This window comes from Exophiala bonariae, assembly GCF_035927105.1.
Source record: "Exophiala bonariae strain CCFEE 5792 chromosome Unknown scaffold_22, whole genome shotgun sequence".
Lineage (NCBI taxonomy): Eukaryota > Fungi > Ascomycota > Eurotiomycetes > Chaetothyriales > Herpotrichiellaceae > Exophiala > Exophiala bonariae.
Window position 1 is genome coordinate 518,543 of NW_027042497.1, and position 23,561 is coordinate 542,103.

The 23,561-nt window shown below is 50.4% G+C and overlaps 6 protein-coding genes across 6 annotated transcripts; 1 reads left to right on the plus strand and 5 right to left on the minus strand.

Moving 5' to 3' along the window:
• Positions 1–34: 34 nt before the first annotated feature.
• On the minus strand, positions 35–943 carry LTR84_005996 (uncharacterized protein; the record flags this gene model as incomplete). Its single annotated transcript, XM_064849560.1, has 2 exons — positions 35–288; positions 355–943. 2 exons carry the CDS (start codon positions 941–943, stop codon positions 35–37), a joined length of 843 nt encoding a protein of 280 aa, XP_064703784.1.
• A 2,896-nt stretch (positions 944–3,839) lies between these two features.
• On the plus strand, positions 3,840–8,150 carry LTR84_005997 (uncharacterized protein; the record flags this gene model as incomplete). Its single annotated transcript, XM_064849561.1, has 1 exon — positions 3,840–8,150. One exon carries the CDS (start codon positions 3,840–3,842, stop codon positions 8,148–8,150), a length of 4,311 nt encoding a protein of 1,436 aa, XP_064703785.1.
• Positions 8,151–10,551: 2,401 nt separating this feature from the next.
• Positions 10,552–11,223, minus strand: LTR84_005998 (uncharacterized protein; the record flags this gene model as incomplete). Its single annotated transcript, XM_064849562.1, has 1 exon — positions 10,552–11,223. The coding sequence occupies one exon, from the start codon at positions 11,221–11,223 to the stop codon at positions 10,552–10,554; it is 672 nt and encodes a 223-aa protein (XP_064703786.1).
• A 2,745-nt stretch (positions 11,224–13,968) lies between these two features.
• LTR84_005999 (uncharacterized protein) lies at positions 13,969–17,400 on the minus strand (the record flags this gene model as incomplete). The annotated part of the gene is made up of 7 exons (XM_064849563.1): positions 13,969–15,090; positions 16,013–16,084; positions 16,138–16,188; positions 16,245–16,547; positions 16,603–16,698; positions 16,770–17,104; positions 17,175–17,400. 7 exons carry the CDS (start codon positions 17,398–17,400, stop codon positions 13,969–13,971), a joined length of 2,205 nt encoding a protein of 734 aa, XP_064703787.1.
• Positions 17,401–18,252: 852 nt separating this feature from the next.
• On the minus strand, positions 18,253–19,548 carry LTR84_006000 (uncharacterized protein; the record flags this gene model as incomplete). Its single annotated transcript, XM_064849564.1, has 2 exons — positions 18,253–18,901; positions 18,962–19,548. The coding sequence occupies 2 exons, from the start codon at positions 19,546–19,548 to the stop codon at positions 18,253–18,255; spliced, it is 1,236 nt and encodes a 411-aa protein (XP_064703788.1).
• Positions 19,549–20,311: 763 nt separating this feature from the next.
• On the minus strand, positions 20,312–22,537 carry LTR84_006001 (uncharacterized protein; the record flags this gene model as incomplete). The annotated part of the gene is made up of 1 exon (XM_064849565.1): positions 20,312–22,537. One exon carries the CDS (start codon positions 22,535–22,537, stop codon positions 20,312–20,314), a length of 2,226 nt encoding a protein of 741 aa, XP_064703789.1.
• Positions 22,538–23,561: the final 1,024 nt, after the last annotated feature.

Consider the following 23,561-nt stretch of genomic DNA (forward strand, 5'->3'; position numbering starts at 1 on the left):
TCAACATATTCAACCACCGACCTAGAAAAAATGCCTATCCCGTCTTCACTCTCGGTAACCTCAACATGGCCATCGATGCAGGTACATGTAGGTTCTCATCAAGCACAGGGAACGCAATAGTCGTGTGTACTTTCCAACCATTACGCTCGTATAGCCTTGAACCCGCAGGTCGGGCGAACAACCAACTCACCACATTCTCCCTATCCGCCGTCTCAATCCCCCAATCAAGCAGTTTCTGCCCAATGCCCTGGCGCTGATATGCTGGGTGGACGATGAGTCTGTGGAGGCCTGTAGAACCGTTAGTGCGGATGTTGAGTTGATAGTGATAACATTAGCAAACTCGGTAATACTCACATAGATGCCTCTTCCCACGGATGGCCTTGATGTACGCATTGCCCATCCTGCGCGAATAGTCCTCGTCAGGATTCGAATAGTACGGCTTCGAGTCATCGGACGGGTCGCCACTCGACGCAACAGCCTCCAGAGCAGCGACCACACTTCCTGCCTGTTTCTCCTTCTTCTCGGAAGTCGTGATGTTCGTGATATTTGCCTCGAAGGTCGTGCTGGTGGGTGGCGTCTTCGGCGCAAATGGATCCATCTTGGGCGTTTCCAGGTACCCCAGCATCCACTGCGTGTAGCCGACGATGACTTCGTCGTGGTCTACCACATCGTCTCCCTCCGCAGCGTGCACGGGCACCGCCACGGCTTTGAACATGGAGAACCGCGCAGGATTGTTGACCGCACTGGTGAGTTTCTCCATCGCGATGTCGTATATCGATGCAGCGCCACATCGCGCGCGGAACTCGAACATCGTGTCGTTTTCCAGCGCAGCTTGGCTGATCTCGGCTAGTTTGGGTATGTCTGTCACGGATGTAATGGGCTTGATTACGATCTTCGTGCCCGGTTGCGGTGGAGGTGATGGTGTTGGGCCGGCCGATGACATTGTGGTGTTGCTGGATGTATGCACCTTTATCGGGTCGATTAGGTATCTATGGCTGTTTGCTCTCATGGAATGGCTTCTGTCGGTACCCTCATAGAGTGAATTCCCTGCTTTGGCGCCTTAAGCCAGCTGAACTCCCCTTTCCAGTTGAGCCTTGTGATCGCGGCCGGCGGTGTTTTGAGGCGTCAGTTATCAAGCAGTGCAACAACAGTACAAGGCAGCGCGCTCATTCAAATTGTTCAACTTTCATTGCTTTTGATCTTGGACCATTTCATTATGACTCAGATATTGCTGATCTATGCGAGACCCGGTAGCCGATTTACGATATTTCGGTGTTTAGGGTTGGAGATTGATTATGACTCAAAATTATGCAGGAGGGGGGTTGGAGTAGCATCCCAAACATACACGGACTACTACCTCAACATCGATCTGCGAAGTATCTCTGACACTTTGCTAAATGATCTATCTGGTCAAGCGTCGTGTGAATCCGTCCTCGTCATTGTCGTCGTAATCACGGCCAGCTTCGCATCCATTGCTTTCATGAGACAAAATCCCTGGGGACCATGGACATGTCGTTAACATATTAAATCGAGGTGTGATAAGAGGTTCAACGACAGATAACCCTTCCATAATACATCAACACAACGATATACGTAAGTATCGTAGTGCTACTGCACGCCGAGCCGATGGCCGAGAGAAAAAGGGTACTAAGCCACACGTAGGTACCTATATTTCAAATTTCCTCGTAGATAATCTCAAACTCCATGACTGTTTTTGGCAGGATGTAGAATCTTGATCTGAAGCTTTCCAAGTGTTGATCTTTGTTCATGATCAAGCACAATGACAATGTAAGGCGGTACTGCTGTACCAATCTTCTTGTTCACGGAGACTTGGGCTCCAGAAGTTCAATGTTGCAACCTGCAGTCCTTACCGGGAATCTTCTCACATATGACTGTCTCTCTGGGATCGTGAGCCGCGACAGAGCCCTTGCGCGCTGGATGCTTTGTTATTCTTACCTAGGCACACAGTACAGCATAGGTGATTGATCGAAACACAAACTCCCCGTTGATTGAGATGACTATATCAGTTCTTGAGCAATGTTACCAGTGGTGTCTTACCATATCAACTCGGATTAACTTTGGCCCGAGGTTCCGCTGCTCTTTTGGTTGGTGCCAGTATCATATCGCGATGTTAATGCCTTCCAAGTTATCACCATGCTGGGTTTGCTGCCAGCCAGATCTGAATCATATCAGACCAGGGTCGGCTGTGCTTATGCTTGTTCGGCTGTGCTTATGCTTGTTCGGCTGGTTCATCTACCTCTTTCATCGGATTGAGATAATCGAACGACAAAGTGTACGGGCAAGTGATGAATTGGTGAATTTGTAGCACAGTGAATCTATACCGTGGGATTAAAGCAGCGACTCCACGGGTTGCTTCCATATTCACAGCCAACTGTCTTTGACCAATATAGCGGAAAGAGCAGGAGTTGTGCCCAAGTTATGGAGCAATTCATAGCCCGCGCTGCTAACGTATCGCTCGGCCTTCATGGTCGAGCATGAAAGGGTATTCACAGATGCGAGGGGACCTCCTAGAGCTGCCTAACCATACTTGAACCCATCACTGCAGTCCCTTGGGATGGCAATGGAGGGGTCAACTTAACTTTTTGGGGGTTCGAGCCGCCCTTCGGCGTGCTCTTGACTTTTTGTGAAAACTGGTTTGTAGTCGCAGTGAAGGTGTTTTTATCGCAACACCAGTCTTGGCGACAGTGAAGGACGAAGTTGTGTCTGTTCTGCAGTATCGGGATTCGCAAGTTATCAACGACATTCATTTTTCATCCTTTGTTGTTCTGGAACGTTGTCTGTCTCCCTAGACAGGTAGACTTCTCACACCATTGTTTCTCGTGTGCACCTGAACAGAAGATAAGAGGTTGCTGCTCCGACAGTGACAATAAAGTAACCGACAAAGCAGAACCGACAAAGTAGATCTGCTAGGGGTGATGTGGTTAACAGTTCCAAAAGCCTGTGATGTTCAAGACTTGCAGGCAGCCTCCAAAAACCAGATTTGCTTGCGACACTGCATTGGAGATGATCTACGCGACGCTGGGACATTCATAACTAGAGAAAAACGCTTTTGTGCTTCGCACGAAGCATTCGTACGGATATTCAGCAGATATCAAAAGCCGAAGGTTTAAAGTTACACGCCAGATGAAGTCGGAGCAGGATTGATCCGCCAAGGATTCCGTTGATTCGAAAGCAACAAAGATGAGACTCGGAACCATCCTCGATTTTTTCACCGAGTGGATATCCCCATCGCAGAATTCAAGGCCAATCGCGGAGAGCATTGACCTCTGATCCCGATGACAACCCACAGTCCATGACACAATCACTCTCTCAGCTCACGCCTGAGATCTGGCAGCCTTAAGGAAAACACTCCTTTCCACAACATTATTGTGATCTTGGCAATGATCAAAGTTCGGCCACATGGCATGTGGTCAGCTTGTTGTCGTTGACTTGCTGTCCTCCGGCGGTTTTGAAGTCCGATAAATTCCCTCCTCTGTCTGATAGTACCTGTCTCTCATGGGATCCACTCGGAGTCCAACGTGCTACCGTTCTTGCCTAGAGGGTGGATCTACTATCTCAGCAACAGCACCTCATTAATAACCCTCACTCTTTTAAGTATATCTTTCGCACGACCTCAGTTCCTGTCAGTGCTGTATCCGTCGGCTCACATCGGATATGCCTTGATCTTTTCACCTTTGAATGCTTTCCTTTTAGATAAGCATCCCTATTGTCCTTTGGGGCTTACTTCACTGTGTAACATCCCTACTATCGGCGTCGGCTATCAACAAATTTTAGCTGTATGGTTATTAGGCACTGTGTTTGATATACCCGCTACAAAGATGGCAGAAAGACGGGCTTCCAATGCTTCTAACCCGCACTCCCCTAAGGTAGAACGGGAGTCACTCTGGAGAACCCTTACGCGTCAGTCAACCTTCTCAGAGAGAGGCAGGGAGAGGGCACGATACGATATCGGCGACGATGATGAGGTTGACCAAGACTACCCCGACTGGGAAATGAAATCAGAAGTGGAGGCGAGATACAAGAAGGATCAAGCGGATAATCTGAAAGACCGGAAGCTCGGTGTAACATGGAGAAACCTAACAGTATTTGGTGAAGGCGAAGATGCTGCAGTTCATGAGAATGTACTTTCTCAATTCAATATCCCGGCCAAAATCAAGGAGGGCCGAAGAGCAAAGGTCAGCGACACCAGGAAGACGATCATCCGGGATACGCACGGCTGCGTGAAGCCAGGCGAAATGCTACTTGTTCTGGGACGACCTGGAGCAGGATGCACCACGCTCCTCAATATGCTGGCGAATCGACGCTTTGGCTATGCCGAAGTCACTGGGGATGTCCATTGGGGGTCCATGGATCACAAAGAAGTTCAACAATATCGTGGTCAAGTTGTCATGAACACGGAGGAGGAGATTCACTTCCCTACCCTCACAGTTGGGCAGACGATGGACTTTGCTACTCGCATGAAGGTCCCAGCTCACCGCCCGTCCGACTTGCAATCACCCGCGGAATATCAACATTCAGCCAAAGAGTTCCTCCTTCGCTCTATGGGCATTGAGCACACCAATGATACAAAGGTTGGCAATGAGTATGTACGCGGGGTATCTGGTGGAGAACGGAAACGAGTCTCGATTATCGAGACCATGGCTGCAAGAGGAAGTGTATATTGTTGGGACAACAGTACCAGAGGCCTGGATGCAAGCACTGCCCTGGAATGGACTCGTGCTATCAGAGCCATGACAGATGTCCTTGGCCTGTCAACAATTGCGACTTTGTATCAAGCTGGTAATGGGATTTATGATTTATTCGACAAGGTCTTGGTCCTAGATGAAGGCAGAGAAATTTTCTTTGGGGAACGGGAAGCCGCCCGTCCATTCATGGAAGAGCTGGGATTTCTTTGCGAGGATTCTGCAAATGTTGCAGACTTTCTCACTGGTGTCACTGTACCTACGGAAAGAGCAGTCAAACCTGGGTTCGAAGATTCCTTCCCAAGGACCGCCGCTGCCATTCAGGAGAGCTACGACAAATCATCCATCAAGAAACAAATGGAGACTTCATATGATTTCGCTGCCTCAGATGACGCCAAGACCTTCACTACTGAATTCAAGGAGGCAATTAGGCTAGACAAACACAAAAGTCTGCCCAAAAAGTCGCCATTAACCACACCTATCAATACACAGATCATTAATTGCATTATCCGACAGTACCAGATAATCTGGGGTGACAAGGCTACGTTCTTCATCAAACAGATCTCCGGTCTTATCCAAGCCTTCGTGGCTGGCTCACTCTTCTACAACGCACCTAATACCTCTTCTGGATTATTTCTCAAGGGTGGAGCCTTATTTTATGCCCTGCTCTACAACACACTGGTCGCAATGAGCGAAACCACAGATTCTTTCACAGGCCGCCCTGTACTGGCAAAGCACAAGGACTTCGCATTCTATCATCCTGCAGCATTCTGCATCGCACAGATTGCAGCCGATCTACCAATACTCATATTCCAGGTGTCCGTTTTCGGGATAATATTATACTTCCTGGTCGGCCTCAAGACCACCGCCGCAGCCTTCTTCACGTTTTGGATCATCAAATACTCAGCAGCAGTTACGATGACTGCTTTCTTCAGACTGATCGGTGCTGCTTTCCCCACATTCGACGCAGCCTCCAAGGTCTCAGGCTTTGCCGTCTCTGCTTTTTTGACATATATGGGCTACATGATCCGGAAGCCAGAGATGCACCCCTGGTTTGTCTGGATCTACTGGATCAATCCTTTAAGTTTCGCCTTCGAGTCCTTAATGGCCAACGAGTTTCATGGTCAGGTGATCCCCTGTGCGGCGAACAACCTCGTTCCTAGTGGACCTGGGTACGCTGACAACGGCTTCGCTGCTTGTACGGGCGTGGGGGGTGCTTCTCCCGGCGCCTCATTTGTCACAGGTGACCAATATCTTTCGTCTCTGTCATATTCACACTCTCACTTGTGGAGAAACCTGGGTATTCTCTGGGCTTGGTGGGTGTTATTCGCTGGACTGACGATATTCTTTACCAATCGCTGGCTACCATCATCGGGTGGAGGAATGCTCCTAGTCCCGAGAGAACTTAAGAAGGAGAGTAAGCTACTGGTCAACGATGAGGAATCACAAGCCCGAGAAAAGCCTGTTGTCAACAGTTCAAGCACAAGCACAACGGAAGCTGAGAACCCCAACAAAGAGTTCCAAGATTCACTAATCAAGAATACATCTGTCTTCACCTGGAAGAACTTGACCTACACGGTTAAAACTCCCTCTGGCGATAGGCGTCTTCTTAATGATGTCCAGGGCTGGATCAAGCCCGGTAGATTAGGAGCTTTGATGGGCTCATCTGGTGCGGGCAAGACTACACTGATGGATGTCCTGGCTCAAAGAAAGACGGAGGGTACGATTCGAGGTAGTATTATGGTCGATGGGAGAGGTCTTCCTGTTTCGTTTCAAAGATCTGCAGGCTACTGCGAACAACTCGATGTCCACGAACCATACGCCACGGTCCGTGAAGCTTTAGAGTTTTCAGCACTACTCCGACAAAGCAGAGAAATTCCTAAAGAAGAGAAACTGCGCTATGTTGACACCGTCATTGATCTCCTGGAGCTTCATGATCTTGAAAATGCCTTGATTGGTCGCGTGGGAGCAGGATTATCTGTTGAGCAGAGAAAACGAGTTACAATTGGAGTCGAGTTGGTGGCCAAGCCAAGTATTTTGATCTTTTTGGACGAGCCAACTTCTGGTCTTGATGGGCAAGCTGCATTTAACACACTCCGATTTCTCAAGAAGCTTGCAGCTGCCGGTCAAGCCGTGCTCTGCACGATCCACCAGCCTAGTGCTCAACTGTTTGCTCAATTCGACACGTTACTCCTCCTCGCCCGCGGAGGTAGGACGGTTTACTTCGGCGATATCGGCGAAAACGCATCCACCATCAAAGACTACTTCGAGCGCAATGGAGCGCCATGCCCCTCAGACGCCAATCCAGCAGAGCACATGATTGATGTCGTCTCTGGGAGCTTGTCCAAAGGCAAGAACTGGTCAAAAGTCTGGCTCGAATCGCCCGAACACACCAAAGTTGTCGAAGAATTGGACAGCATCATTAAAGAAGCCGCCTCGAAACCAGTTGGCACCTCTGATGATGGTTATGAATTCGCGGCCCCCATGTTCGAACAGACCCAGCTTGTGACACGTCGCATGATCACTGCACTCTATCGAAATACTGAATATGTCATGAACAAGATCATGCTCCACATCGGCACGGCACTTTTCAACGGGTTCTCATTCTGGATGATCGGAAACAGCGTCGGGGACTTGCAACTCACGCTCTTCGCCCTGTTCAATTTCGTCTTCGTTGCGCCCGGCGTGATCGCACAGCTCCAACCTCTGTTTATCGACCGCCGCGACATCTACGAGACACGAGAGAAGAAGTCCAAGATGTACCACTGGGCACCGTTCGTGACGGGACTCATCGTCTCGGAACTTCCATATCTCGTCATCTGCGCCGTCCTCTACTTCGTCTGCTTCTACTACACCGCGGGGCTGCCCAGCTCATCCGACAAAGCGGGCGGCGTCTTCTTCGTGATGCTGATGTACGAGTTCCTGTACACCGGGATCGGTCAATTCGTCGCCGCATACGCGCCGAATGCCGTCTTCGCCACACTGGTCAACCCTCTTCTCATCGGCGTCATGGCCAATTTCTGCGGCGTCCTCGTTCCCTATGCCCAGATCACCCCGGCCTGGCGCTACTGGCTATACTACTTGGATCCGTTCAGACCACTCATGACATCGTTGCTGACATTCACTCTGTTTGACAAACAAGTCCGCTGCAAAGAGAGTGAGTTCGCCGTCTTCGACACCCCGGACGGCCAGAGTTGCGGTGCATACCTCGGCGACTTCATGCAAGGAATGGGCGCCCGAATGAACCTGACGAACCCCACTGCCACCAGTCAGTGCCGCGTTTGTCAGTACTCGGTCGGCGCGGATTATCTGTACACGTTGAACATCAAGGACTATTACTACGGTTGGCGCGATGCCGCCGTTGTCGTCATCTTCGTCATCAGCAGCTATGCTTTGGTCTATGGGATGATGAAATTGCGGACTAAGACTTCCAAGAAGGCCGAGTAGATTGGTTGTTCAGGTACGCTGAGCTGGTGTGACTCCTGGCTGGGGTTGGCTCTTGGGACAGGGAAGGTGTAGGTTCTTTGCATTTCTGAGCGTTGAAGGCTTTTTGCTTTACTTGTTTGCATTGCAAGGGAGTGTTGGACTCAGGATTCAATGACCATAGATTGTATTTTTATTAGAGGATGGTTCGAGCTTTGCTCGGTTGAGCTGCGAACTATCAATAATTCATTGTTTCGAATCATAATCACACAACTTAGTAAGGTGATGTGAAGCCCCCAGAAGGCATACAGCGTGGAAACGTAACATCAAGCGCTCCTTAGAGGTCTCGAAGCAGGCTCAGTGCCCATTCGGCCCAATTCACAGGTGTACGAGATAACTTGCAAGAGTCTGCCGTAGGCAAGCGCCGCACGCTCGTACAAGGGAATGGATCCAACAACCTCCGTTATCGTGGTCCAGACCTACTCCACCAAGAGCAGGCATCCGTGACGAAAATCGATGAGGAGCTGCCTGGATGTCTAGATGCCGAGTGCGTACCTAGGCAGATGCGATTCCTCAAAATACGCCATGCTGAACAGGCCATTACTCACATAGAAATCCCGGAATAGAGATTTCTCGAACCCCTTCCACCCCCATCTTTCTCCTTTGCTTGTCTTTACCCGACAAAACGACCTAGAATAGCATTGACGACCATCGAAGAGGCCGCGCAATGTTCAAGTACGCGCTGGGTTAAGTTTCAGTTAAGATTACAGTCGTACCGCCGTTCTTGCGAGGAATTGCCCGTGGTCAATGGCGGGGGCCAAAGCGCATTTGAAACATGACCTCAGGAAATCATCCAAGCTTATGAGAGAAAGGTGCAGGATATCGGGGGAAGTACAACGCCATAAGCGCTCTGCTGGATGGGTGATGGATAAGACCCACCACACCTTGCTGAATCTGATCTCGCACGGCGGCACCATGCGATTCAGCCTCAGGCCGAACTAGCTGTGGCTGTGTCCATGGTGTGGCACGTCATGATCAGGATGGTGGGGTGTTTCGTTCAAGTAGCACCCATACAAAGCAGTACCGTATCAATGGTTGATGTCGTATTTCTAGTTGCACTTCACCGAAAGTATCGATGACGGAATGCGTCAAAAGGTGTACTTGTAGCCACAGGTAGATGTCAGGGTCATACTGGTGAGACTTAGAGGCAAGACTAGAGGAGATGACAAGCAAGAGGACTGTCGAAGGCCGTTCAACTTGAAGTCTAAACGAAAAAGCCTTTGACTGGAAACATTATTATTATTGACTGCACCAGAAACCGCCTTTTCCACGTGACGGTCAAGAAGTGATAGTCATGGCAGGTGCGGGACGATGCGGGCGACGGCCACACTTGAGGGAACGAACGGAAGCACCCGAGAAAGCCAAGTCAAGATCAATGATGACTGATCATCTTTCCGACTACATGAAATTCCCCAGGCAGCATCAGCCCCGTCGCAGGCTCCAGAACCATGTTCAGCTGGAGAATTCAATTCGGCCCCAATTGAGGTGTGGGAGTGAGTCAGTTGCGTGTCCGAGTCCTACCGATGATGAACGAGAACGAAGAGCGAGCTTGTGGGTTGTGTTTCTTCCGAAAAATTGATTGTCTGAGATAGCTACTTGTAAGCTAAGTAATTGCCCCTTTGGTAAGATCCGAAATCCCAATCCCCATTGCTTAGAAACACACCCCTTCAAATCCCAGCCTCGCAATGTAAGCCTGCGAGCGGTCCGTTTTGGTTTTTGCCTCATGAGGCCCAAGTCAGATCTGCATCGCATTCACATATCCACAATCGATTTTTTGGTTTGGTGCCACAAATGACCAAAATCCCTCCTCAGGGCTGGTCTTACATGCAACTCAACTAAAATCCTGCGTCGCCGCCGAGGCGGACAGTAATATGTGTGACCAAGCTCCATTCAGCCTTGCATGTTGCTCTTTCTCAACTTCGACGCAGTCAGCTGCGGAGGACAGAAGAACAATCAAATGCAAGGCCACCCAGGCAATTGAGAAACCCGCCAAAATCCTCCCATTGAAAACCGAATAGTAATCCACAGTTCAGACCTTCGAAGATAATGGTTTATCCGCCACTTTTCCTCATCTGCTGCTTGAAGCCGGAGCTCGGCTGGATTGTTTCGAGTCGAGCTCTCCTTTCGTAATCGGTTCATCGCTGGACCATCCAGTTGGAGTGAACGTCGCTCCAGGCTTGTTGGGACTGTTACAAGCCGGGCATCGCTGTCGATGCTGGACCATCCACTTGACAGCTGTGCTGTTGGTCACTGTCTCTGTGTCTGTTTTCTGTTTGTGTTGATAACGTTGATTCATTAACGGTCACTGTAGACCCCTGAAAATGTCATAAACCCTTTGCTGAACTCCCCTAAAACGCCGGACCCTTCACCTTCGGGAAATGTATCGCTGTCTGGATGGTTCGGCAACGATCACAATGGGTTCCTGTTCGTACTGTCGTTGCCGTCTCTTCTCCTCGTCCTTGTAGTAAAGGCTTCCTCTGCGCTCACGGCGTTCATCTCTGTATCGATCCTCGTCTCGGTCGGGGTAGTAGACTTTCTCCTTTCTGATCTTGTTGTGGGAAGCAGGGATGATCTCGACGATCTTCACATCTCCTTGGCGGTACCTTACCTCTTCGGGATATTGCTTCTTTGGTGAGTGTGAAGGTCGAGATTCCGGAATGTTCTCAATGGGTGTCAAGATGAGAGGCTTCTTGCTGAGAACGAAGCCGCGATCGAATGCCTTGACGAGGAGGCTGATGACTTCCATACCCATTGGGATCTGGATCTGGATGCGCTCTCCACGTTTGCGATCCACGACAGAGAAGGGCTTGCCTCCTTTAGCATAGATGTAATTCGCGACATCTTTAGCTAGAGCATTACCCCGGGAACATAGAGGCTGATCTTGCTTGAAGGCAGCATAAGGATCGTTGCAAGCAACACATTTGGCAGCGTGCTTAGCAAAGTGAAACATGACCGAGTTTTCGTCGTCTCTAGGTTGACGAATGGACTGCACCTCCTTGGCAAAGCCAACACGTTGAGTGGTGTTACCTCGCGCCATGATGACCGGTGTCGATGGTGATCTGCTAAGTGGTGTTGAAGTGTTGGAGTGAACAAGTGGTGGTGTGGATGGAGGCGTAGGTACTCGTGCCACTGGCGCACGAGTGACAGTGATATACTCGTAAACTTGTTCAGCTATATGAGCATTATATGCTCCCTTGGGATAGATATAGTAAGTGGTGGTGCGTTGAGGCGACAGCGTGACGGTGGTAGCGAGTATTGGGAAAGACTTTGTTTGCAGCCTGGCTTGCTGCTTGGGCGAGGAGGTCACAACGAATGTTGCTCCAGTGTTTAGAGCTGTTGTAGTATATCAGTTGTAGTAGGTGTATATCAAATAAGAAAAGAATGAAAGTCGATGGATAGAGGGGATTGGGAGGAGATATAGACCTGAGGCCAAGAAGGCCAATGGTAAGTACTCAAGTATCTCTGTCAGGTTAGCACGAATGTGCGATTGGGATGGAGGGACAGAAGTGCATCTTTTGGTTGGATGCCTGGGGACCACCCTGGTAATCCGCCATACCAGAAGAGGGTGTGGACACCAGGCTGCCACAGGCATCAGGATGTGGTCAGGTCATTGGACTCTGTCCCAAGAAGGACAAGAAGGCATGACTGTTGGGGAGGGTGAGTCACGGACAGGATTGACTGGTGGATAGAAGACAGGCACCGCCCGTTTGTTCACAGAGGTGGCCCGCACTTGACCAGGAGGGTGGGTTTGAAAACACCGGCAAAAGGGCCAAAAATCACAGAATGATGTCGACAACGGTTGGGAAGCTTGAGTGAAACGATCTGGAGGGGTATCTTACCAAGTGGCAGTGTTTGTCTGAGAGCTCGTGTGAGGAAACGGGGAGCTGTTGCTTCGCCTCATTCGAGGGAAAGTGTGTGACTTGGGGTCGTGGCCTATTGGAAATGCTCATGGGCGGCCACATTCATTGCAGTGCCCCCGAGGCCCCGGGCCCTTGGGCCACAAATGCCGGGCTGAGTAGGGTGCCACTGGCACTTGGATCATGTTACCACCCGTGTCTAACCACCTAGGAGGTAGTTACCCCTCACCCACCACTTAAGCATCATCTCCGGGCTTCGAGTACCTGGGAACCACCCAAACTCCCAGCTCCTAACCATCAACATGGGAGTCCCTCACCGGTCGACTAACGAATGCACCTGCATCAACCTGCATTTGTTCAACCACTCTTAACCAGTCGATACGCGTCTGTCCACCACTAAGCTGCAGCCTACAGTCATAACGGAGTCCCCCAAACCTGCTGAGAATCAAACAAGAGTCACCACAAAAGTTCCCCCTACACAGACTCCCCTTTCCTAATGATTATCTTCCAGTTTTCGTCTGCATCATGGTCTTGTGATTACCGTGTCATCCTTGGTTGCAACTTGCACTTCTTGCTTGTCTTTGCCCCTCGTTGCCAAAGGTAAAGCCCCGCTTTGGTCATCGAGCTCAACCTGGAGTCTGCCTGACAAGACCAACCCCAGTCTGCTACCCAGGAGGTGCTAGGCCTTTTTGGTGTTCTTCTGCACTGCCACTTGCGCCCCGACCACTTTTCGTTTGTTCGGCAGGAACCTTGTTGCCGAATAGCCCTTAATCGATTGATGCCATGTCCCTTCCAATTCCCTTCTGCATGGTCCCTTTCCTATCTGAGGATGGCCCTCAAAGTCTCTGCACGAATCAATACGCAAAAGGTCTTTCAAAAGTCCTCATGGCTTCAGCCCTGTCACCAGTGTTAGTACTGATCCTTCTGACGATTAAGCTTCTCGTGCAACTTCCCAATGCAACTGTCACTTTGGTTCTACTACTCCGTACTGTACATTCATCTTTCATCCATCGTCATCATCCGTATTTCGTCTCTTCCATCACCTTTATTCCGTGGCCCCCAATTGCATGTCCACGCGTCAATTGATTGTGAAATCAACTCAACCACGCGGCTCTGTTCTCAGAGGAATGCGCCTTACTCGCACGAACTCCGAAGTGGGATCGTTGACTGGACTTCCCTGTTCCGGCCTGGACAGAAAGCATTTTGAGGTTTGCCCGACTACCCGACCCCGTCAACCCATTCTCTGGTATATTGGCTGTCGGATGATTATTTCCCCTGCGTAACCGAGCAGCGCCTTACGGTACAACACAACGATCGGGCACTCGGATACCTTTGGAATCGTTCTAGAGGACAGTGGAGTAAGGCCTGCCTGATGTTCTGCATCTGCAGCACGCCCTCTTCTGCCTGGATTGCACTTGGTTGAAGTAAGTGCGGCACTTGTCATCCGGTGGTCCCTTGCATCACTCGTTCTCGCGGCTCCTACAACAAGGCTATGTAGGTTTACTGAGCCGACACACTGACCAAGTCAAGTCAACATGACACAACTGTTCCCAGACAGCAGGGGCCAAGGGTCGATCATGTGCACGGACTTTCCTACTGTACATTGTTCACAGCATGATCAAATGGATCAGGTTTGTGATTCTCAAGAACACGGTATATGGGTGTGTAATAAGCTCGCTCGTACTACTACCCGTATGTACAGTCTTTTGTCCATGCCGAGGACATCTCCGTTGCCCGGCGAGCACGCACATCCTGATCCTCATCCTCCTGGACTACCTGGTTATTATCGTTCCACACTTCACAAGGCAAACTCGTTGACTGGAGCATCCCAGAGAAATCAATACAAATATGCCTGAAAACGGTGTCGCAAAAGGATGCCTTTGCCTCCCAGCTAGAGCACCTGCACAACATCTATCGAACAAATCTCAATCACTGCTCACCTTAATCACAATTTTCCCCTTTGCCCTATGAGTTTTCAGTTTCGCAAAGGCCAGTGCCCCGTCCTCCATGGATAGGACAGTGCCGTCATGGAACACTGCCTTTACTCTCCTCTGCTGCAGTAACTTCCCGATTTCCTCCATCTGCTCTGTGTTGTTTTTCGTTGTCAACATTTCAAATTTTCTTTTGCCACCGCCTAAGAAACCGGGCCAAGTCAACTTCATCACGAGATCAAGAACCGGACCCAGCCCTGGCTCAGCTCCAATCTGAATGTATCGGGCACCCGGTGACAGATAATGATGACTCTGCCAGTACAACTCTCCTTGACCGCCAACATTGTCCACTGCCAGGGCAAACTTTTGCCCATCTGCACCTGACACCGATTTTTTCAAGGCGTCGACGATATTCGTGCTCCTGTAGTCGATCACCTCGTCCGCTCCAAGGCTTTTGCAGAACTCGGCATTCGTTCCGGAGCAGCTGGTGGTGACGTGGCATCCCAACGCTTTCGCGATCTGGATTCCCCAGACACCAGTGCCTCCACTCCCTCCGTTAATGAACACTCTGTCCCCTCTTCCTGCACGCACAAAAGGTTGGATGCATTGATAGGCAGTCAGCCCAGCGACTCCAACGCCAGCGGCGTCCACCGGATCCACGCCCTCCGGAACATGGGCTATGTCCGCACTTTTGAGGACGACATATTCCTCGAAAGTGCCATGAGGGACAGGTTGACTTAACCTCCCAAACACAAGCTGTCCTTCTCTGAAACCATTTCTCTGTCCAGGCGCCACTGCTGGAGTAGCTGCTGCTATCACTCCAGCGAAATCGGAGCCTGGAGTTGCATTCTTTCGATATAGGAACCGGCCTATGATTGGCAATTCCGCTAATTTGTAGTCGACGGGGTTGATTCCCGCGGCGATAATCTTGACCAACACTTTATCGTGGCCCAGTGCATGTGCATCATGCGCTGGAACCGGTGCCGATTCATTCAGCCTCAGATTCTTCTCGATCCCACCTCGTGTCGTTGAAAATTGCCATGCGCGCATCGTGGTGGGGATGCCCGCAGCAGATATGCCACGGATAGTTTGTGTTGCCATGACGTGCCCTTGCGCCTAGCAAATACTGAGTCGTTGGTCGTGATCGGGTTCCAGCTTTTGGTGCCTAAGTTCGACAAGTTCGTATTCTATGTGGTAAATATTTGACAGAGATACCAATCGAAGAATATTTGCTTATGCTGTGTTTGATAGACTCCTTACAGAGGTGTGTAATAATAATAAGTTCTGGCGTTCAGGTCGTTGATGTCAATGCCGCGATGATTAAAGTGGGTCGGAAGCCGGGAGATGATATCCGTGAGATTTTTCCGACCAGCCGGGCTGCGTTGGGTGATTTGGATCTCGGAGAGACGTTGGTACCGAACCGTCTTTAGGTCAGCAATGTAGGTGAATGTGTTCCGCCGTATTATTGGCACTGTGGTCGTATTTGCTCCACAGTATGATCAATGGCTATCACATTTGTTTTGATGATGCATGTATGGATTTGCCCTCATTATCAACATCGAGAAGCAGTTCTTGTATATATCCGGCATGAGGCTTTTGCCGCACTGAAAATATGGGCTGATACTCACGCAAGGAAGACCTTGACAATGGCACCTACTGGTGGTTTCCCTCGCTGCCTGTGACGTGGTCTGATGGGAAAGCTTGTATTCTAGCTTTGGAAACAAAGACTTCATCATACGATCTATGAACCCGGCGATGCACATGGGAATTGAACTCAACTTTTTATCATGCACCTTTGGCTCGCCTGATCTGGCACTCAAGTCTTTCGAGCTAACATCACACCATTCGAAATTTCTGAATAGTGGGACTATTACGGAAAAGGCTGTTTCTCATGGGCTCTTTACCACAGCAAAATGGGCTTCACAGTCGCACCGTTCTCCATATCTCGGATGGCATTTTCAAAGTCCTCAAACTATGTCAAGATTTCTCTCAGCAGGTAGGCTTACATTGTGCGATCCATAGTGGTCCGGAAACTTACCTGGTAAAACCTGACCAGTTTGTCGATCGGGAAATCTCCTTGCCGGTGCCACTGGATCATCCTGGGGATATACTAGGAGCACGCGTCAATGATGGGAACACCATGGAATCAAGGATTCAACTTACGTCGATCGGCCGGACTGCTCCTTCCATACTCCCCAGGAGTTGTTTGCCTGACTTTTAGAAATGTCAGAATTTGTATGTGCATTTACAAGCCATCACAGTTCACTTACCACCATAAAGGACACCAACGGCACTTGAAGCGATGCGTCCATAGGAGCGACTCCAAGAAGAATCATTTTCCCTTGGTTCGCCGTGAAATCCATTCCCTGCTGGATCAATGGGACAACGCCAGTGGCATCAACTGTGATGGTTGTGCCACTTTGCTCCGTGAGGTCGCGAACGGCTTTCTCAAGGCTCTCTTTGATCACGGAGGTATTGATTGTATGTGTTGCTCCAAGTTTCTTGGACAGCTCTAGGCGAGCTTCAACCCGGTCAATACCAATTATGGTTTGACAGCCTCTGTGTTTGGCGGCCTTGATATTCCTCAGTACCATTATCAAAGCACCATTAGCAGCCGTTTCAACGTACCATAATTGCAGCTAGCCCGACACCTCCGAGCCCGATAATGGCGACTTTATCCGATGCACGAGCTGCACCAAGCTCGGTGATTGTGCCAGCACCCGTCTAGGCCGAGCTACAAGTCAGCTTCATATTTCTCTTCACCTGGTCAGATCTCTTCTCCTCATTGCACAAACCTGAATGCCGCACCCAAGCGGAGCATAAAGCTTCAAATCATCCTCATTTTCAATCAGCTCAGTCACCTTAACCAGGGATGTTTCTTGAACCCTGGTCAAATTCGAGAAGCTGGATTGCCCAAAGAATGAGCCTCCAACGGTACCATTTTCTATGCCTGGCAAGTTGAATGCTTTTGTATCACCCGAGAAATTCAGTGGTGTAAATCGCGAACAGTACCCAGGAGCGCCGTGTTTGCAGTTATGACATTCTCGACAGAAGGCGAAAGAAAGGAGAACTGCGTCGCCAGGCTTGACTGTTGACACACTGCTTCCAATCTTCTCGACATAGCCAGCCCCTTGATGGGCCAGTAACCATTGATTAGCAGGTTATTAACTTCCCTCGCACTCGGAATTCATCGAACGTACCTTCGTGCCCAAGCACTCTTGGATAGGGAGGGGTTGGAAATCCCACGCCATCTGGATGAGAACCACACCCAAGGTCTGTGTGGCAGACGCCGCTGGCCACAATTCTCACGAGGACTTCATCTGCTTCTGGATAATCGACCTCGACATTCTCAATCCCCCACTGTCGCTTACCGTTTTGCGGGCTGCGGCACACGATGGCTCTGGTTGCCATGGCCATGGGCGCCATGTTGATTGAGTGAGAATGTGACAATATCAAGCTCCCTGGTAACGATAGGCCAGAATAAAGCACAATGCAATGGCAATTTCAAGGTTTCACGGTTTCTGATACTATCGCGCGCGCCCGAGTGAACAATTTCAACTGTCTCCCTTAAATGAGAGTCGAAGGCAGAATATACGCACGTTGGAACTCGCCTTCCCACGTCCTCAATCCCGGACTGAAGATGCTGTCCCGTTGAATCGCAGTTGGGTTGACAGAATCAGGACCATCAAGCTGGGGTGAAGTCAGCTAGACGCGGATCAATACCGAGCAATAGGCAGATGTTCCTTATAGACTAACAAGCCTGACTGCTGCTAGCCTTCCTCTCATTGCCAAGACAATATCAAGGCGGCCCGGCATCCGTGCCCGACTTGAATATCAGATCACCAACCGTCTAGGATGGGCTCGCAACGCAGATCTGTGATGAGTGAGTGCCAAGCTAGACACAGGATTCCGCGAAGTCAAACATCGAATGAAGCCCGAGATGTGCCCCAATGGACCCAAATAAGAGCCCGCAAATCCCGACGGCGCCGAAGTCGTCATTTATCATGTGTTTGTCCCAGCGGCCATTAGAGTCAAGCACAGGTTGAGAAATGACGGTGAGGATCCCTTCGAAACTTCATATTAAAATAGTCCTACCTCGCTGATGTGAGTGCAACTAACTCTTGAATCGCTCCATTTCGAAAACAACGCTCAAATTTGCTGCTTCCTCCGAATGCCTGCATGAAATTCCGCAAAACAAACCATACCAAATTATGATTACCTCCTTCGCATCCGCTCATCCAGGAACCTCCGTGCTTCTTGATCTTGAGGAAGCCAGAGCTAAGTCTTGGCGAGATGTTCCGCACACTCTTCAATCCACTTGGCGACCTCCGGTTTAGTCAAGTACGCCTCGGTGTAAGTCACCAAAGCGGGCATGCTCAAGTAGTCAGCGAGACCGACCGACTGGGCGCCAGTCGAGGCATTGAAGCGATAATACAGGGTCTGCCTGTCGGGATTGCCCATGGCGACCCTCCGTCGATTGTACTGCTGCATGTTGCGCTCGAAGTCGCGATGCTTGGCCTCGGTGTTGGTCGCGAACGCGACCGTCTTGGACAGAGTGTTGAAGAACTTGGCGATGAAGTTCTTGTCCTTGGTTTTTTTGTACTCCGGGTGCGTGGTCCCCAGGCTGACGATGCATTTGATGCGCGGGGAGCGGTCGGCCGCGCCTACCAGGTCGTACCGGTTGTCCCACGCCTGGTCGATCGGGTTGTTGTTGAGGAGGCCGCCATCCCAGAAGTTCAGGCCCTGGATCGTCGCTTGTTTGAGGTAGGTTGGGGCGGCGGATGTTGCCCGCGCTGCTTCTTTGATCGTTATCCTGCTGAAGTCCAGATTCGTGGCACCCGTCGAGATGGGCAGAGGTGCGAATGACGGCGCGTAGTTGCGCAGGAGAATACTCTCGCCTCGATCTGCGAGCGTGGCGCACATGAACCTGATAAATTCTAAGCAGTTTTCGACTTGAGCGGGGGTACCTATGTTGCGCAAAACTTACATTTGCCCTTTGCTCTCCTTGACGAGGAAAGCCTCCCCTTTCCTGGCCTCGTCATCCTTATCCAACGGAAATTTACTCACCACGGTGTCTATCGCCTGTTCTAATGGTTTGTGTGAATACTGCTCAAGACCAATCACGGCTTTGACATTGAGCCAGCGATTTCCGAGCCAGACGCCCAAGCGGCCAAGTTTGTGAAGCGAAATGATACCGAATTTGGGCTGGAAGACAAGTTTTGCGAGATCGTTGTAAGAGGCAATGACATCGGTGCAGTTCATCTCCAGACGAAACAACATGAGGGCAATCAACCCGCCTGTGCTGGTGCCCGCACCGAGATCGAAATAGTCGACGGGTTTGCGGTCGGCGGGATCGGCTGGCCTGCCCTTTTCTACCCTTGCTGCATTCTCGATTTCTTTGACTCGGGTCATGAGTCGCTGGAGGATGACCATGCTGGATATTCCTCTAATACCGCCGCCGTCGAGTGAAAGGACATTGTAGATGTCCGGTGAGCCTGATTTGGGTACAGGGATTTTTGTGGTAGTATCTTGAGTTGGTGTCTTAGCTAGTGGGGGTGCATCTTGAGATGCCATGTTGTTTCGTGTAATTTGGTGTCAGTAAATCGGTTGTGTGGATTCTCAAGATATCAACAGATGGAGGCGAGGTCGATCCTCATATATGTCTCGAGGTGAATACCTTGTGCTGGCTGACTGCTTCCCCAGCCTACCTGATAAACACATTGCAGGCATATTGAGACACATGGCTTGAGCTTTTCAGCCGAAGGCTGAACGCTCGTGTAACCAAAGCGAGTTGACAGCCACGGAATGCAAATGCGAAGAGGCCGAGGTCAGGTGCGTCGCAAGAATCGAAGACTGCAAGATCCCGTATTGGCGAGTGGACAGAGCTCCCTTGCGGCACAAGGCTGAGAGCAGTAAGCATGGGCTGGGGAGATTATCCTCCAATAAGGTGGAGCAGTCTGTTACTTTGAGTGGGTGTGCGACCTGCCAGTTTTCTCGTGTTCAGGACTGGGCATTTCGCGTTGGGGTGCACACCTCGCCTATTCGTCAACACCCACACGACCGTTTGCGTGTTTTCTTAATGGCTGACACAGGGATTATTGACAGGCCGTCAGGCAGGCTTTGATGCCTTCTGGGTGAAGGTGTCTTGACATCGTCTTTCCAGCTCTGCCACCTTCAGCTGAGGGAAGTCAACGCCGTGGAGTTGATTAACGTATGGACGATGCCGAAGAATATCTTTCAATGCCATTGCCTAACCAACTAGTCCTCCAGGAATGATCCGTCCTTTGACACCGGGCTCGTGTTGCAAACATCCCCTTGCTATTCGTATATCCGTTCTTTACCGGCCCTTCAGGAACGCCCCGCCCATCTGACCGTTGAGCAACGCCTCCACATTGACACTTCCCCCAGCCAAATATCTTTCGCTGACGCCCAGATTGACTCTTTTGTTCAACATGCCATCCAACTCAGACCGCCACTGGTGAACCTGATCTTTACTCACGGCACTCTTCTCCTTCTCCTTTTGAGCCTTCCCACCTCCCCTGCCGCGCCTGCCCTTCTGGCCGAGACTCTCAAACTCCTCCGAATCATAATCGACACCGAGTTCCTCAGCGGCAGTTTTAAGCCATTCGTCCTTGGACGACGTCTTCTCGCGGGCGAGCGATGCATCCGTGATCTTCTGTGCGAGGCTCAAGCGGGGCTCGAGTCTCGTGACGACTCGCCTGTCGGTCTCCAAAATGTCCGGTGCCTTGTTACTCTTGTGCACTTCGAGAATCAGCCTCGTCACACCCGCGACCTCATCCGGAGAACATAGCAATATCGACCGGCCAGAACTCTGGGCCCGAGCAGTTCTTCCGGACCGGTGAACGTACATGTCAGCGGTGCGAGGCACATGATAGTGGATGATGAGTTCGATGCCTTTGATGTCGAGCCCTCGTGCCGCTACGTCCGTTGCGACAAGAATAGACCTCTGAGCGGCGAATCTTTCGAGCGAGCGTAGCCGAGACTTTTGTGGCATGGTCGAATGCAGTGCCACTGCTGGCTGTTTTAGGTTTTGAAGCAGTTGATTCAATCGCTTTACGGCCGAGATACTGTTGGTGAAGACGATGGTCTTCGAGGTCGGGTTTTGCATGAGTAGAGTGTAGAGGTAGAGATCTTTTTTCATCGCTCCGCATTCCACGATAGACTCATCTAGTGCCGCAGCCATTTGTGAGGTTGGGTTGACATCGATGAATGTGGGTTTTGATTCTCGAAAGTTGAGCTTTTTCAGGAGGTACTCCATGGACTGCTGATTGCTGAGAAGCTCGCTTTTAGGCAGATTACCGTGTTTGCGTTTGGCTGTGAGTTTCTGTTGGAGATCTTTCTGGAACGTTGCTGAGAAGACAAGCGTCTGGCGCGTCGATTTGGAAGGCTGCCCTAATTCCCCCGGCTGATCCTCATCGAAAACTTCTCGATCCAATGCGTCCAGGATATCCTGAACCTCCTTGAAATGCCCTTCACTGAGGAGTCGATCGGCTTCGTCGACGACCAAGAATTTGATCTGCTTGAGCCGGTCCATCAACTCGACAGTGTTTTCAGCTGCGGCGGAGTTGTCATTCATAACCTCCCAGAGACGGCCGGGAGTGGCCACTACAATGTCCGCATGTGCCAGTTGCCGCTGCTGTTTGTAGATCGAAAGCCCTCCAGTCACAGCGGAGATTCGGGGCCGCTTCTCCAGCCCGATACATAATGCGTTGAGATGGGTGTTCAATTGCAGCGCCAGTTCGCGTGTCGGGGCAAGTATGAGTGCCAGAATTGGTGCTGCGTCATCTACTTCTGAGACTGAACTCTGGTTCTGCAGCCAGTGCTCAAAGATTGGAACCCCAAAAGCTAGTGTCTTCCCGGATCCAGTTACTGCTTTACCAATGACATCGTGGCCCTGTCGAATGGCAGGGATCGCAGCAGCCTGGATCGGTGTTGGGCTTGAGAATTTCAGCCGTGCGAGCTGCAATAACGTCGTGGGTGACATGTCGAGTTCTTTCCATGCTGAAACATTCACGTGTGAGTCGTCAACCGTATCAGAAAGAAGGCTGAAATGAACGTCATCGTCGATATCATCTTCTTCCTCTGCGTTTGGTGGAGGCGTTGATTTCGAATTATCATTCTCGGATTTTGTGACATTTGCGGATTTCGTGGACTTGACGGACTTTGTGGATTTCTTCTTCGCGTCGGTTTTTTGATCATTGGAAGGGGTCTCATCCTCAAAGCCGGACCATTGGTCGTCGAATTCTTCCGTGTTCTTATTCTCATCCACCAGCTCATTTGATTTGGGCTGGAACATCACCTGATTGTTGGACTCGTCCCGAACCACTTCCACATCATCAATCTCCTCTAAGCCATAGAATCCCTCGGCATCATCCATTCGCCCTGGCAAGGTAACGGATTTCCATTTGAGTGCATCGCCTCTGACTTTGATTTTGGGAGCGGTCGATGAAATTGATTTCGTGATTGAACCTGACAGTTTCTGTTTCTTCTTAGGCTTCTGCTCCGGGCCAACTGCCTTTCTTTTCGAGACAATTTTAGACATCTTGGTCTCTGCCCCCTTCAGATCTGTATCACAAGAGGATTGTAGTGCCTTTTTTCCTAAGGGGTGGATGCTGATAATTGGGAAAAAAGTTCATCAGCACTGGCAGCAAGAGCCTTGTAAGGCTTGGCATCTGTAAAATTGCAATTGTCAGCGTCACGTGAACAGTCACGTGATTGGACGGTTCAGAAAGCCAAGCCGAGCTCACGTGCGGCTCGCCCTGCACGCGCCGACCCGCTCAACCTCACTCAACCAGGAATCCCCTGCGGTAAACACCCAACACCACAAAATACAGCAGGTCTGTCTAGCACTCATATGACAATATAAATAGCCGTTACAGACGTGATTTACGTGCTCGAAGGGGCTATTCATATAAAATACAGCCGTCCTAGCTACGTCCGATGTTGGCCTTAGGGCCTCTATTACTCATCGAAGGGTAATTTACTTGAAGATTTGGAGCTTGACTCCACTGCCATGCTAACCTGACAACACCCAAGTCATCGACTCAAAATTAGAGCTTGTCATCTTTCCGGAACTATTTCACAGCTATCCCAAATGTTGGCATTGCGCGTCAGATCCTCGGCGAATGAACATAACTACGTTGAACGCATCCACTCAATTTTATTCGCAGTTTAGGGGGTGTCACAGTAACTCCGTTAACTTATTCAACAAGCTGTCGTGTTGCTGAAACAGGTATCAACAAGTCGTGGCTACCAAAAGTGGTTGCACAAATCTATATTCTGCGGACCAACTCCACAATATGAATTTTGTCAAGCTCTCGCTGCAGGTGTAGACAGCCTTAGGACCATCAATGTAAACTTGTCCCTTATGATACCTATGGACCAAATGACTGCTAGCATGTTATCAATGGCGACCGTTGTTAGGACCATTGCCGCCGCCGATTGCCTTATAGCAACCCGACATAGATGACTGGACCGGAACACAAATCACCGATGCTATGCTGGTGGTAAGGAGTATCTCATTGACGTGGGGTGGGCGATCGGATTTTACACAGCTGGCGCAGCAT